The following is a 15,532-nucleotide window of genomic DNA, read 5'->3' on the forward strand; positions in this document are numbered from 1 at the left end:
TATATAAAATAATAAACATCTAAAGATAAATAAATAATAGTATTTTTATTTTGGATTATATATAAAAAGCTTAAATAAAATAATACCAAATTTATCAGAAATCAAATTATAATTCAATGAAATATGCTAAGTAATTTTCAGAAAAAAATTAAAATATCTAATTTTTTTTAGAAAACTTGAAAATAATCTAGTATCAGGTATTTGATATTACTTTTATTGCTTTATTAATATTTCAGAATGGAGCGAAAAATATCTCAACTATAAAAAAGGTACCTTATTTAATAATATACTTTTTATAACTTATAATATCTATAGCAAAAAAGCTCATAACAAAAGTTTCCCAAAAGAAAAATCTAAAATTATCAGATTATGAAATCTTATATGAAAAACCATTTATAGATAATTTACTAAAAAATCAAAATTTAAATGATTTTTCAAAAGATAATTTAAATTATAACAACACTTTAGATACTCATTTCTTTAAGAAAATAACAGAGCCAACAGAACTCACTTTAAATACAGAATTTCAATCTAATATTACAAAACATAAAAAATCGTACGAAAATGACAAGAATTATAATATAGATTTATTTTTCCCAACGAAATTAACTAATGATACATTTTGTTTAGAAAATAATTCATATATTCTAGATTCATATTCTCAATACATAGCAGGTCACAGAAAATACAATATCAATAATACAAATTCAGATCTGTATTTCAAGTCACTTGATAATAACGACGAAATATTTCAATTTTTTATTTTTTTAAATAAAGAACTTCAAAAAGTTGATAATTTTTATAAAGAAAAAGAAAAAGAAACAATATTGCGTTCTCAACAAATAAAAAAACAATTACACGAAATGAATAATAGGCAAAAAAGTAAAGATGTAACTATTTAGCTATTTTTATTCTTAAATTTATATTAATTTTAGATAAAACTAAAAAAAAACAAAAGACCTTTAAATTGGATAGATAATTCTATAACACTATTACATCAAATCTACACACTTTTTAGATTTGCGAAAAAGAAAAATATTAAGCATGAAAAAAAAAATCATATTTCTGAAAACATTGCTTGCAAAATTGCTAAAAAACAGTTAAAGATAGTAAGCATTTAACTCTTATTTTTTTAGTTTTAAATTTCTAGGCTATTATTGATTTTTATCATGAAACAGAGCTTTTAAAAAATTACCGTACAATGAACATGGAAGCATTTAGAAAGGCTTTGAAAAAAATAACTAAAGTTACAGGCATCAATTATTTAAAATTTTACATGCCTAAAATTACTGAAAGTCATTTTGGATCTAGTGAAATCAGTAATGATCTAATGACAGAAACAGAAGTATAAATACAATATATATATTGTTGTAAACTTATACTATTAAGAATATTTTTGCATATTATTTCGAAAAGAATAATAGAAAAAGAGCTATAGAAAAACTTCGAACTAAACAAAAAACTACAGTATATTATTTCTTATTACGAATATTACTAATGTTAATAAAAAGGATTATGCTAATGCTTTATTTAGAGTTGGTCTATATCTTGGAATTTCACTACCACTTCTTATAGAAGGATTAATTTATGGTATTTTAGAAGGTTATAAAAATGACCATTGATAACGAATTTTAGCAAATAAAATATTAGTCGGTGAATTAGACTTAGTAAAAAAATATCTTCTTCAAATATGGGGGGGATTTTTTATTATATTGTTATTTTTACTTCTTTTTGGTTTTAATTGTTATATTTGGACAAAATCAAGAATAAACTACATATTTATTTTTGAGTTTGATACAAGGCACAATTTAGATTGGAAACAATATTTAGAAGTATTTTTATACTATAATTTTTATTTTAAATCTTATAAATTTAGATACCATCTTTTATTTTTTTATTATTTTCACTATTCTTTTGGCTTAGTTTTAGAAACTTTTCAACATCATTGACTAACTATTATCCATTGTTTTTTACTTCAATAATTGCTATAATATTATTAAATCCATTACCATATTTTCATAAGAAATCGCGCAAATGGTTTATTATTTCAAACGTAAAACAAATATACTTGTTATTGAATATTAATTTTTTTAGCTTCGTTTACTTTTTTCAGGATTATGTTCTGTTCAATTTCGAGATTTTTTTTTAGGAGATCAATATAATAGTTTAGTATATTGTTTTGGTAACATAAAAGAAAGTAATTCTTATTTTTTTATAAATAACATTAATTAAAAAATAGCTATTTTTCTGTTTTTACAATCACCATTTTAAAAATTTAATTGAATGCGATACATCATATTCTAGACTAGCTGGATTTTTTCAAACAATTCCAGGAATCTTTCGTTTTTTACAATGTTTAAGAAGATATTATGATTCCAGAAATATATTTCCACATCTTATCAATTCAGGAAAATATACCTGCACGATTTTAACATATATTTTTTTTTCTATTTGGAAAATAAGTAATGATTCAAAACATAAAGCCTTATATATTACTTTTGCTTTAATAAATTCTCTCTATAATAGTAAACTTTCTATATGTATAATGTCAAATTTATAATATACTAGGTTTCTGGGATCTATTTATGGACTTTTCATTAATACAGCCATACGCAGAGCATCCTTTTTTAAAAAACAATTTAATATTTAAAAATTATTGGGTAAATGTTTCTAATTGTTAGCATATTAGCTTATTCTTGAGGTTTATTACTTAATAATAATATTTGATCCGATATTAAGATTTTCATGGATATTATATTTCATTTATATTAAAAATACTAAATATTTATCACTTGTTACATTTATTATTAGTGTAATCGAAGTTTTTCGAAGATTTCTATGGAACATATTTAGAGTAAGAAATTATTTCATAATATTTAATTTACTTTATAAAGGTTGAAAATGAACATTCAATTAATGTTTTACGTTTAAAAGTTAATCGTGATATACCATTACCTTATAAACATTTTACTTTGGAAAAAAAAGATGAAGAAACTATTATAGAGAACAATACAACATTAAAGAATAAAGATTCAAGACATAGATTTTTCAATATTGCAATTGCGGCATCATCATATCAACGAAGACACTGTGAAGATTTTATACATAAAAGACATAACTCGGATAATGAAAAAAGTCTTGAAATTAGTGATGAGGATGAATTTATATCACCTGCTTTATCAAATTAATTATTTAATATTTTTAAATAGATATTTTATGTTTTTAAATAACACAAAAATAGAAATTAAAATTTCTTCATTAATACAAATACAACTTAATTAAAGCAATTTATTCTTATGATCAATAATAATTTTACTTTTTATGTAAATATATTTGTTACAATTTAAAATTTTATTTATTTTTAGATAAATTCAATATCTTTTATACAAAAAATAATATCCAAAAACATTGATAAAATTAATGCATTTTTAAATTTAAATATTTTTTTATCTATATACATTAAATAAAACTCCTTTAAATATAGTATATAAATTTATAAACCAATTCAAATTTAAAACATTAAATACCTAATTTTTTTTAAAATAAAAATTCAATAATTATAATAATTTTACTAATTTTTTATACTTATGTTAAAAAATCTCTAATAAAAAAAACTATTTTAAAATCATAATTTTTTCCATTAAATTATTATTACTTATTTATAAAAATATATAATTTTATTATATACATAAATAAATTATATCCATTTCTATTTATAAATTAAATAATTTAATTTTTATATACAATTCAATTTAAAAAACATTATATATTATATCAACATTGTATAAAAACATTATTTCAAAAAAAAAAAAAAAACAAAATAAAACATATACATAGTATCAAAAATATTCTTCAAAGTACATTTATCTTAAAACTTTACATGACTTCATAGTATATCTTTTTTCAGAAGAAACCAATCACTAATTTTCTCTAGAATTATTCCTAGTATCTCCTACTTTTAAACTACGAACGCGACTAAGAAATCCTTTACTAGTACATGACGACTCAGAGTTATCAGATGTTACCGAAAAATTATTTTGCGGTATTAATTTTTTTTTCCTTCTATTACTAAACATACCTTTTTCTACATCTAATTGTTTTGAAGTCCCAAGAGAAGAATTAACAACTTGAACAGATGAATCATTGAACTGAGAATTCTTTTTTGCACCACGAATACGTTGAACAAAACTGCGTTTGCAATTTAAATCAATATTATCAATATTTGAATGACTCCGAGAACCAAAAAGCTTATTATCCTTTTCATCCTTTTCACTGTTAAATAGTGATGCAGGACTTTGCATAGCTGCTCGACTAGCATGACAGCCTTCTATAAAAGTTGAAGTGCCAAGACCAGCAGTCTCTGAACCGTGAAGCAAGTCTAATTTTTGAGTCGACTCATAAGTAAAACTTCTAGATGAGCTCGAAGAGCATTTTTTCCTAGAATAAAAAGCACTAGGAGAAAACTCATTATATGCTTCAATATCTCGACGGCCAAAATATTTATCAATTGGGAACCCTGAGTTCTCAGTTTCCAATTTAACATAAGACATAGAAGTGCTATCTTTAGGAAAAGCGAATAAAGGATCTTTTTGAAAATTCCTATTACGATAAGGATTACAAGCATCAAATGGTCCATCATGATGAAATGCTAAAAACTTATAAACTTAAAATAAACAATTAACACATACCCCCCGATCCATATACAGCAGTCACATCAAGCAAATCAATACGATCTACATGTATGCGTGATCGTCTTTCCCTATCATAAGCATTGGTTTTTAACTTTTCTTTAGAATTCTCCTTCAATAAAACTCTTTCATGCTCTTTCTCTTTATTAAGAGGGGAATGTTTATAATTTCGATAAACATTTTTATGTGAATCAGAAACATTGCTTTCTGAATTACTTCTTGCACGCTCGTGACGGGAAACCGCAACCTTTTCCTCTTGCTTTGAATGCAAAGCCGATTTATGATTTCGGGAAAACGTCATACGTGATGATACATAAGATGATATAGGCTTCTATAGCCTTTTAATCCACCCTTTTTTTCAAAAAAAAACACACCGACATAGCAGAAGCCGTATGAACTCTACTCTTCTTACGCTCTGTCTTATCAAGAAATGGATTAGATCCTTCTGGAGTTGTGACTGAAGCCATCAAAATTGATCGAAACGGATTGTTTGATGGGAACTCTAAATTTCATCTCTATAGACATTTTCAAAGAGAAGAAAACTTACCTTCAACACTCATTCACAATAACTAATTTACCTAAAATCTTTCATTATCTTTCTATTATTCGTGATGAACTTAAATAGGAGCTAACACGTCGTCTCCAGATTGATAGTACGTCAAAACCCTAATCCTAACGAAATACAAACGTATTTACCAGTGGTCTAATCCAATAAAGTCTATTTTTATACTTTAAAAACAGAATTCATTACCTTTTATAATTACGTTTAATTCACAAATTTATATAAAAATAACATGTATAAAACATACATTTTATGTAAAATATTAAAATTAGTTAAAATATTAAATAATTTTAAACCAAATAACATATCATAAACCTAACCCTATTTTATTTAAAAGTCAACATATGATTAAGGTAGATGCAGACATAAAAGATTTTTAATTTATTCAAAGAATTAGCTATATATTTAATATTGAAATAAGAAAAAAAAAAAAAACATTAAATTAAACAAAAAAGAACCTACTTAAATTTCTAAGTACATAATTATCATACATATTAATACTTTTTTATCTTTATAACACAAACCTTAAATTTCATCTACTGAAATTGTAATTTAAATGAAGAAAATACAAAAGATGTGTCAGATTCAGGATCCTTAAAGTAAAGAAAATTAACCATAAAAAATATAAAGCACAAAATTGCAAAACACACAAATATTACAAAACACAAAAATACAAGTATTAGAAAACAGAAAAATAATAACTACAGAAAATAATATTAATAACACTTATTTAAGAGTCTATTTTCCTTATATGGATCAGAGTAATATATAGCGTAAAACGTAGATTATAGGATAGTAATTCTTTAGTATCTCATAACTATAAGCCAACTATAATACCTTTAAAAATAAAATACCCAATTAAGACAATATATACAACAAAATCGTTATGCTAGAATTCTATAAATCATACAATTTTTTCTAAATATAACCTAAAATCAATAAATAACAGAACTTATAATATCTTTTCACTAGGTTATAATTGATTCATTGTAGTAACATAAAAAAAAGTTGAAAACAAAAAAAGGATTTTTTTTCTGAACAAAATACAAATAAAGCCTATGAAAATCACAACAAAAATAACCTAGTTTATAATAAAACTTCAATAACACAACAAGAAGCAAATATATACAAAATGTTTGAAAAATATCTTATAAAATATACAAAAAAATCATTTAATATACCTCTTTCTACTATTCAATAACAAAAAAGTATCAACAATTCTAACTGGAAAAAGTTTTCTAAAAAAGATAATCTTAATATTTATTATTCTAGTGCCAAAAAAAACATCCAAAAAATCTTAATACCATAAAAACATTTAAATTCAAAAAAAACTTAACCAATCTTTGCAAAACTTTACAAAAAGATGCTAATTATACTTGTAGCAATAAATATCATACAAGGAAAATATCAACGAATCTTTTAAATATAAAACACATTGTATATCTGAAACAAAATTTGACTCAACTATTGTCAATTTTTGTTTCAAATGAATTTCCGATTCTAGAAAAAAATTAATATATAATAACTTTTATTTTTCTAATCATAAGTATTTATTGCCAAGAAGGGTTATGAGGTATTTCGTCTATATATGGACATGAATAGTATTTTTTTTAGAAATATCAATATTTTTTACTTATTATATTTTTTCTATTATTTATTGTTTTTATTTTTTCTATTATTTATTGTTTTTATTATATTTATTTTTTATTTATTTTTAAAATATACTGGAAATGTATAGAATTCGTATAACTCATTTTATTTAATTAGTTTAACTCTTATTAAGTGTAATTTTCAGAAATCAATTTAACTTTTACTAAAATCATAGATTTATCCATCGAACCAACTTTTAAAAGAAAATGCAATAACAAAAAATAATCTTTTATTCAATAAATTTTGTTATAAAACAATTATTTCAAAATTTTAAAGAACAAAGCATTTGTATCCCTAAAGTTTTTTTTTAATTTTTAGTTTCTATTTTTATAAAATATTTCATTAAAAAAATTTTATCAAATGAGGTGATATACTAATCATTATATAATACGGTACACTAATGTTTAATTAGAATTTATACATGTTATGTGACTATACCCATCTTTCAATAACTGAGAACCTATTACTAATTTATTAGTTTTGTTCAGGACCAATTTATCCAGGACATGGTGTAATAAAAAAAAACATCTATAGAAAAAAATAATTTTATCATAGATTATATTTGTAAGAAATGATGCTAAAGAGTTTCGGTTCTGCAAATCAAAATGTCATAAAAACTTTAAAATGAGACGTAATCCTAGAAAGGTTTATCACTTTCAAATTTACTAAAACGAAAAACTAACTTTTTTAGGTGGCATGGACAAAAGGTTTTTTCCACTTAATATTTTTATCTATCTCTAATGCATCATAAAAGCCTTTAGGAAAGCTACTGGCAAAGAAATGGCTATCGTAAGTTAACAATGATATAGTATTAAATTATATTTATTAAAATTAGGATACTACACTTACATTTGCTTCTCGTAGAAATATTCCTATTCGCTATAATAGGGATGTCGTTGCAAATACTCTTAAAGCCATTAATCGCGTGTCTGAAATTCGTACACGACGAGAACGTATATTTTACAAACATCGTATGGCAGGAAATAAGACAAAACTATTAGAAGAAGCCAAAAAACTAATCAAAATGAATCCTGAACAATTTTCTAACAAAGAATTAACAGAAGAACAAAAAGAATTAGAACAAATATCTCAAAAAGAAACTGAAATAATAAAAATCCCTTTATTATCTAAAAAAAAATCAGTCAGATTTCATGTTGATAAAATGAATATCGGTTAAATTTTACTAATTTATTTTTTGAAAACCCTTTTATTATATGTTCATCACATTTTCATTCAGTATTTTAAATAAATCTTTAATAACTTTAATGTAATTTTTATATTGCATTATTAATTTTATTTTATCAGATTGTTTTAAATATTTGAGTTTTTGTTTTTTAACAATTAATTTTCATGAAGAATATTAAATAATTATATGTCAAGCCTTATTTCAAATTGAAAAATGATTCGAGGGAGGCTCGAACTCCCGACTTCCAGCGTGTTAGGCTGGCGCCATAACCGACTAGACCACCGAATCTCTTCAACACTTTTATAGAAACTAATATTTAAAAATACGATTTTTGAATTATTTAAATATAACTTATGTTTAAATATCATTAAAATAGATAAAATTTAATAATAATAACATTTTAAAATACAATTTAAACTTAAATATTTAAATTAAAAATAATTTAAATACGAAAAAAATTAGTATAATTTTACTTGAAAAAATTTAACAATAAAACTTTAAAACAATATTTAAACATAAAATATATTAAAAATATAGATTATATCTAGTAAGAGAAAATTACTTATTTTTTTGAAATAAAACCAAACATTTATAACCAATTTTTTTTCATTAAATTTATCATCTAATTCAACATTAACCATAGCTTTATGTCATAAATCACTATTTTTCCACTCAACAATTTCTGTTTTTTCCTTTAAACTTTCAAAAAAAGAATTAACAACATCTATACAAGTTATTCTACTTTCCCCACAGTTATATTTTCCTATTTCAAGAAAAGAAAATTTTTGAAATTCCAACCATAATTTTATTAAACCATTCGATGAAGCAGTTACAAGAACTAAAAAAGAAGAAGAGGAATTAATAGGACGACATATACATGATGTAATAGCCTTAATTCTACTTAAATAATAATAAATATATTTTGATGAATTTACAAAATACCTATTTTCATGTGCAACAAAACTTTCCAATAATCTCCCATTACTAAAATCATGTATTTGTAAATACCCATTCTGAGTACCCAAAACAAGAACTTCATCGTGACTTTTTTCTGATATAGTATAATGAATTGAATTAAATTGAACTGATGATGAGAAACGATATACAAGTGTTGCAGACTAAATTATTCAAAAAATATTTATTCAAAACACTTTTTACCATATCATATACCATTACTTCTTTGCTCAACAATACAGCATAGTGATCACCTAATGTATTCCATTGAATACAAAAAGGCTCAGAACCATTTAAACTATATTTCCCAGCTCTTTTCCCAGTTACCATATTCCATAAGCGAATATTTCTATCTGATCCAACAGTAAGTGCAGCTTTCCCACTTGGATGAATAGAAATAGAATTCACACGACCATGATGTGTTTTTATTGTAATAAAAGGTAACCAATCTCTAGTACGAAAAATAGCCATTGTGCCATCTTCGGAAACAGATATAAGAAACTTAGGAGAAGTCTTTGAAGAAAATGCCAAGTCTGTAATTGTTCCAGAGTGATGATAAAGAGATCCAAGATCTTTTCTTTTTTTCAAATCGTATAGCCTTTTTTATCAAAAATGATATTTTAAACAAAAAAACATACTTAATTACTTCATCTATACCACCGCATACAAGATATTTACCTCCTACAGCAATTGAATGAATACTACCATTATTTGACTCAAACATCCAAATTAAATTAAAATGTACATTTATTTTCATATCCTCTTTGAAAAACAATGTCGTATCAATCCCATAAAGAAAGCCTTCATAAGTACAAGCAACAATACGAAAAGAAGACGTAAAATGGTTAAGTCCTTTAAAATCTTCATTAACTTGATTCATTTTTTTTAAAACAATCTCGAACCGATCAACTTTAACGCTATCATTACTCAAAACTTTAAAAAGAGAAAATAACTTGCAGAATCAAAAAAGAAAAAAAAAAAAACTTGAAAGCATATTTTTCATTTGATAAGCTCTTAAATATAATTTATCAAATTTTATCGTTAAAAAATAAATGAAAACAAGACAACAACATACAAAACAAAAAGTAATATATAAGCTTTTTCATAGATATTAAACCAATCAAAATGTTAGGAAAATAAAGAAAACATAGACATTTCGAACGAAATATCAGAATGTATATCAGAATCCCTATCTCAAAACCAAAAACAAAACATATCAACTGACGTAACATCAACGCAAATAAAAGATTTTTTACAGACAAAACATCATATAAACAACGTATTTAACGAGTATCTATTCATCCACTTTCAAAATTTAAATCAAAACAGGAAGATCTTAATTTTATGGTTAAAAATTTTATACGACTTGCTCTTGCTTTTGAACATACCAGAACACCTATAAAAAGAGAAGATATTACAAAAAAAAGTATCTAAAACATAATTTTATTGAAACGTTTCTCATCATTAGTTCTTTTACCATCATATCCACGCTCTTTTACTCTAGTATTTGAAAAAACACAAGAAAAACTTAGAAATATTTTTGGCATGGAACTTGTAGAATTACCGTATAAAAACCACAACAAATACATGTCAACATCTCAATTACATAAAAACAAAAACCTTCATGCAAAAAATCTCTCTTCTGTCACACAGTCAAGTAAAAGCTGGATATTGTGTAATGTTTTAGATCCTAAATATTCAGAACTAGTTTTTCAAATCCCAACAATCAAAGAAGGCACATTTTCTGGAATAGTTATGATAATACTAAGTATCATTGTTATGAATAATGGCATAGTTTCAGAAGGTAAGTAAGTATTTTAATAAAAGACTTTAATTAAATTATATAGAACTTCTTATAAAATATTTGTCACATTTACAGATGAATGATGACACACCTATTGGAAATCTTGATAAAATTTTAAAAGAAATGGTAAAAAAAGGATACTTAGATAAAATAAAAGACGACTTTGCATCTACAAATGAAAAAGGTTGTATTTATTTTTTAGGGCCGCGAGGAAAAATTGAAATTGACCCAAAAAGATTAACAAATTTCATTGAAAAGGTTTATATATGTTTTCTAAAATTAATATTAATTAAACTATTAGATACAAGGAGATACTGCTCCTCATAATTTGAAGGAGATAGTAGAAAAATTATTTAATAAAAGCGTATCTAATGAACCCTAAACAGTTGAATACAAAACAAACTAATAAAATAAAGAAAAATAATATTCTATATTTCATAAACAAAATATTTATAAACCAAAAAACGGTACATAATAAAACAAAAGAATCAATTCATTTATATATAAAAACATATTATTAAGAAAAAAAAATCCTACAAACATATGCAAAAACATTAAGATATTTTTATACAAAAGCTGATTTCAAAAAGTTTCATCTTCTATCTGAAGGCCTTCTATTTGTTTATTAATTTCATCTCCATTTATATCAGGGACTTCGAATCCTTCCTATTAATAATTTAAAACTCAAATGCACACATACGTATATATAACTACCTCTGTAGAATACAATATATTTTGTATTTGCTTTAAAAGACTTTCTTCATTCTGAGCAGCCGAAGGATCTACATCAATAGCAGCCTGAATAAGAATTTCTATATCCCTTAACTTGTTGAAATAAAAATCCCTCTCTTTTTCTAGCCCAGCAACATTTTCTTGCAACGCTTGTATTTGAGAATTCAAAAAAGTAGTAGTAGGATTCGGTGACACACGCATAGATGTGGTATTAACTGTTAAAGTTTTACGATTCTGCATGTTGTGCGCAGAAACAGGTCTCGCAGAGCACGCTATTGAAATACTAGGTCTAACTTCTCTTCTTCCTAAAGCATTATATTCAACACCATTATAATGCTGATCCCAAAATTTTTTAACCCATTGAAGAAACTCTAAATTATCCTGAAACTTGCATTTTATAAGCCGATCAACACAAATAATTTTATCAATTTTGTGTTGGGTAAAAATACTCTGAATTACTCGCCAGTTTTGGATATATTGATACTCATTATTGCAATTAAACTACATCTTATTAATATTTTTCTTGTAACTACAAGGCAAAAACATTAATTTTCCTAAAGGGCACACCCCCTTAATACGCATTAATAGACTAGAAATAATTCATTTCTTTTTTTCACCATATATTGAATCAAATACATGTGCATAAACATATCCTTCTCTAGTTAAAAAATGCCAAACACAAACAAATAGAAACTAACCCTTTCCACATTGCTCAACTTTCGTAATATCCAAACTTGTCAGCTATTTCAACCTATAAACATATTTCCAAACATCTTATTATATCTACCTGATTCAACCATGCAAGCAATTCATGTCGAGATTCTGACATTATTCCAAAAATTCCAAATACTTAAACAGTAACCAAAAGAAATAAACGTTCCTTAATTCAGAATCAAAATTATTTCCTCTTTTATTTCTTACCAACTGTCTTATCCAAGCGAAAAAAAGAACGTCGTTTATATAATTATCCACCGTCAATAGCCCATATCACTGAGAATAATTAAAAAGATACAAGAATATATATAACAGATATATAATAAATATATAGTACATATATGATCCTTATAAATCATATATAAATCTTAAACAATACATAAACCGGCAATTCAATAAAAAATATAAATAATAAGTACTTTAACAAAAATATACAAAAATAAAAAAACATTTATTTTATAAATTATCATACATTTTATAAAATAGAATATATAGAACTTATAAACAAAAATAACATAGAACTACATGAAGAATACAAATAAATATTAAATACACAAAATTGCATTATTATTTAGACAACAAATATATGTTGTATATACATCGTTAGATATCTACAAAGATCCTATATGTCTTTCTAAAAATGTATACACCAAACTTCTTTAAACAGTATTAAAATATCACTATATATATCAAGCCATACATACATAGCATATAAATACAAACAATACATCTATATACTCTTTTTATTTAATTCAACATTTTTCCATTAAATAACATGATTAATTCATATATAAAACATCTTTATAGCTATTATAACTAAACATCAACTAATATTCATTGTCGATCAATGACTACAAGTGATATAAATCTAGAAAAAAGTTTAAATATTAAACAAAAAAACGTAAACAGACAAACTGGACTATCTCCCATTTTGCATCATCCAAAACAACAGGCCGATCCACTAATTCCACATACTTTCAAGGAATGCGGTTTACATGCATGGCTTATTGAAACACTCAAAAAAGTCTCCATCAAAAAACCAACAGCTATTCAAGCTACATGTATTGGACCTATTTTGGAAGGTTTTACTAATTCATATATTAAATCATATAAACTAATAAAAATATAGGACAAAATTGCATAGGAAGTGCCAAAACAGGCTCAGGAAAAACAATGGCTTTTACATTACCAATTATCCAAATATTATCTCAAGACCCATATGGAGTATTTGCTTTAATTTTAACACCTACAAGGTTCTACTATTTCATGGAGAAAATAAAATTAACTATAAATCAGAGAATTAGCTTTACAGATTTCAGATCAGTTAGCTATTATAGGTACTTCGATAAATTTAAAACATACTACTATTATTGGAGGTGTAGATATGATAACACAAGCGTTGATACTAGTAAAACGCCCACATATTGTTATTGCAACACCAGGACGCCTTGCAGATCATATAAGAAGTAGCGGACAAGAAACTATTAATGCTTTTAAACGGGTCCGATTCTTAGTGTTAGATGAAGCGGATCGACTGTTAACTCCAAATTTTTCCAAAGATATGCAAGAATGCATACGTATTTTACCAAAAGCAGAGAATCGACAAACTTTATTATTCACAGCAACTATTACCGATGCAATAAGAAAGCTACAAACTCAATCATCAGAATCAGGAAAAAAACCATTGTTCTTATATAATGTTATAAAATCAAGGTATTTTCAAACTTTCTATAAAAATGCTTTAATAAATACAGTGTTACAATTCCTTCCTCTCTAATTCAAACATATATATTTATTCCTTCACATGTAAAAGAAACATATCTCTACCGCATTTTCAATACACAAGAATACAAAGAAAAATCAACAATCGTTTTTACAAATAGAACTAGAACAGCCGAACTACTTTGCAGAATGTTCTGTATATTAGAATTAAAAGTTACAGCATTGCACTCTGAAATGCCACAAAAAAAACGAATCCAATCTCTTGAAAGATTTAAAGCAGAAGCAAGCAAAATTCTAATTGCTACAGACGTTGCTAGTCGCGGTTTAGATATCCCATTTGTTAAACTCATTATAAATTACGATGTTCCTAAAGATCCAAATGATTATATTCACAGAGTAGGGAGAACAGCCCGTGCAGAAAAATCAGGAGAAAGTATTACATTTGTTTCCCAAAGAGATATTTTACTTATTCAAGCAATTGAAAAACACATAAGTACCAGAATGGAAAAAAATTCATATATTAGTGATTTCAAAGTAACTCAAGAATTAAACACAGTATCTTCTGCTAAAATAGAAGCAGAAATAAGTATGACTAATTTTGGTAAATTAAGAGAAAATAATAAACGTAAACATGGTGATTTTAATGAATAATTTCTTAAAATTATATCTTTAATTATTTTAAACAACTATTCAACCCTCTTAATAACATCTATAAACAATGATTAATTCTATTTATCTTATAAATTTTTATGTGGATTTTTTTTAAATAAACATAATCTGTACTAATTTAACAAAACATAATTTAAACTTGCTAATTTATATAGCAATTATTTATTGGTTGAAAAGCCAAAAAACATATAAAGAAAAAAATAACAGAAAACTCAAACAAAAGAAAAATTTGAAAAAATCATTTGTTTAAAAAATATTCAATCAAAATAATAAAAATACAAAAAAGCTTTCTTAAATATATATAGCTTCATTATTCTTTTAATAAAATATATAAATCTAAATGCAGGGGCTTAAACCAAAAACAATTAAAATTCAAACATTCGTTTTTTTTTTTATATTTATACTATATAAAAAACTGTCAATACTATTAAACTATAAGATTAATTTATATATAAAATACTTTTAAAAACGTTCTCATTAAATATCATATATTTAAATTATTAAAAACAAATAAAATACCGGGAAAAAGATCAAAGTATTCGTATTCTTTAAATTTAAATAAAAATAATAACAATATATTAACACTAACAATTTCAGATTAAACATATCCACAGACAATCAATACCCACCAAATATTTATAAAAATTTTTAATTTAGATTATTTAAATTTCAAATCTTATACCATGAGTATAAAGCAATTTAATACAAATTTAGGAATTTTAATATTCAAACTTTCTAAATTTAAATATGAATAACTTGATAGTAAAATCTTTGAATCACATAATGTTTACTATTTTTTGTAAAATCGCATGTAAAATTAATACATAAAAACATTAGTTTTATTTTTTAAT

General features: G+C 24.3%; 7 protein-coding genes and 1 non-coding gene across 8 annotated transcripts; 4 read left to right on the forward strand and 4 right to left on the reverse strand.

The window, feature by feature from the left end:
• Positions 1–116: 116 nt before the first annotated feature.
• On the forward strand, positions 117–3,188 carry T551_00260 (uncharacterized protein; the record flags this gene model as incomplete). The annotated part of the gene is made up of 15 exons (XM_018372527.1): positions 117–130; positions 172–197; positions 237–269; positions 316–890; positions 936–1,109; positions 1,151–1,345; positions 1,390–1,467; positions 1,512–1,590; positions 1,636–1,832; positions 1,877–2,053; positions 2,095–2,169; positions 2,240–2,525; positions 2,569–2,660; positions 2,690–2,854; positions 2,895–3,188. 15 exons carry the CDS (start codon positions 117–119, stop codon positions 3,186–3,188), a joined length of 2,460 nt encoding a protein of 819 aa, XP_018231467.1.
• A 732-nt stretch (positions 3,189–3,920) lies between these two features.
• Positions 3,921–5,248, reverse strand: T551_00261 (uncharacterized protein; the record flags this gene model as incomplete). Its single annotated transcript, XM_018372528.1, has 4 exons — positions 3,921–4,648; positions 4,689–5,019; positions 5,063–5,190; positions 5,236–5,248. The coding sequence occupies 4 exons, from the start codon at positions 5,246–5,248 to the stop codon at positions 3,921–3,923; spliced, it is 1,200 nt and encodes a 399-aa protein (XP_018231468.1).
• Positions 5,249–7,260: 2,012 nt separating this feature from the next.
• On the forward strand, positions 7,261–8,077 carry T551_00262 (ATPase-activating ribosome biosynthesis protein; the record flags this gene model as incomplete). Its single annotated transcript, XM_018372529.1, has 7 exons — positions 7,261–7,265; positions 7,313–7,328; positions 7,379–7,411; positions 7,456–7,545; positions 7,592–7,607; positions 7,655–7,689; positions 7,736–8,077. 7 exons carry the CDS (start codon positions 7,261–7,263, stop codon positions 8,075–8,077), a joined length of 537 nt encoding a protein of 178 aa, XP_018231469.1.
• Positions 8,078–8,300: 223 nt separating this feature from the next.
• T551_05001 lies at positions 8,301–8,374 on the reverse strand. Its single transcript has one exon. It is a non-coding gene; the product is annotated as a tRNA-Val (tRNA).
• Positions 8,375–8,736: 362 nt separating this feature from the next.
• On the reverse strand, positions 8,737–9,920 carry T551_00263 (uncharacterized protein; the record flags this gene model as incomplete). Its single annotated transcript, XM_018372530.1, has 4 exons — positions 8,737–8,983; positions 9,029–9,204; positions 9,245–9,638; positions 9,679–9,920. The coding sequence occupies 4 exons, from the start codon at positions 9,918–9,920 to the stop codon at positions 8,737–8,739; spliced, it is 1,059 nt and encodes a 352-aa protein (XP_018231470.1).
• Positions 9,921–10,092: 172 nt separating this feature from the next.
• T551_00264 (uncharacterized protein) lies at positions 10,093–11,226 on the forward strand (the record flags this gene model as incomplete). Its single annotated transcript, XM_018372531.1, has 6 exons — positions 10,093–10,125; positions 10,173–10,319; positions 10,370–10,466; positions 10,509–10,844; positions 10,888–11,102; positions 11,146–11,226. The coding sequence occupies 6 exons, from the start codon at positions 10,093–10,095 to the stop codon at positions 11,224–11,226; spliced, it is 909 nt and encodes a 302-aa protein (XP_018231471.1).
• Positions 11,227–11,426: 200 nt separating this feature from the next.
• T551_00265 (microtubule-binding protein BIM1) lies at positions 11,427–12,405 on the reverse strand (the record flags this gene model as incomplete). Its single annotated transcript, XM_018372532.1, has 6 exons — positions 11,427–11,510; positions 11,559–12,077; positions 12,121–12,146; positions 12,194–12,229; positions 12,275–12,317; positions 12,364–12,405. 6 exons carry the CDS (start codon positions 12,403–12,405, stop codon positions 11,427–11,429), a joined length of 750 nt encoding a protein of 249 aa, XP_018231472.1.
• A 732-nt stretch (positions 12,406–13,137) lies between these two features.
• T551_00266 (ATP-dependent RNA helicase DBP8) lies at positions 13,138–14,663 on the forward strand (the record flags this gene model as incomplete). Its single annotated transcript, XM_018372533.1, has 4 exons — positions 13,138–13,372; positions 13,420–13,543; positions 13,587–14,003; positions 14,045–14,663. The coding sequence occupies 4 exons, from the start codon at positions 13,138–13,140 to the stop codon at positions 14,661–14,663; spliced, it is 1,395 nt and encodes a 464-aa protein (XP_018231473.1).
• Positions 14,664–15,532: the final 869 nt, after the last annotated feature.

Source organism: Pneumocystis jirovecii (genome assembly GCF_001477535.1).
Source record: "Pneumocystis jirovecii RU7 chromosome Unknown supercont1.1, whole genome shotgun sequence".
NCBI lineage: Eukaryota > Fungi > Ascomycota > Pneumocystomycetes > Pneumocystales > Pneumocystaceae > Pneumocystis > Pneumocystis jirovecii.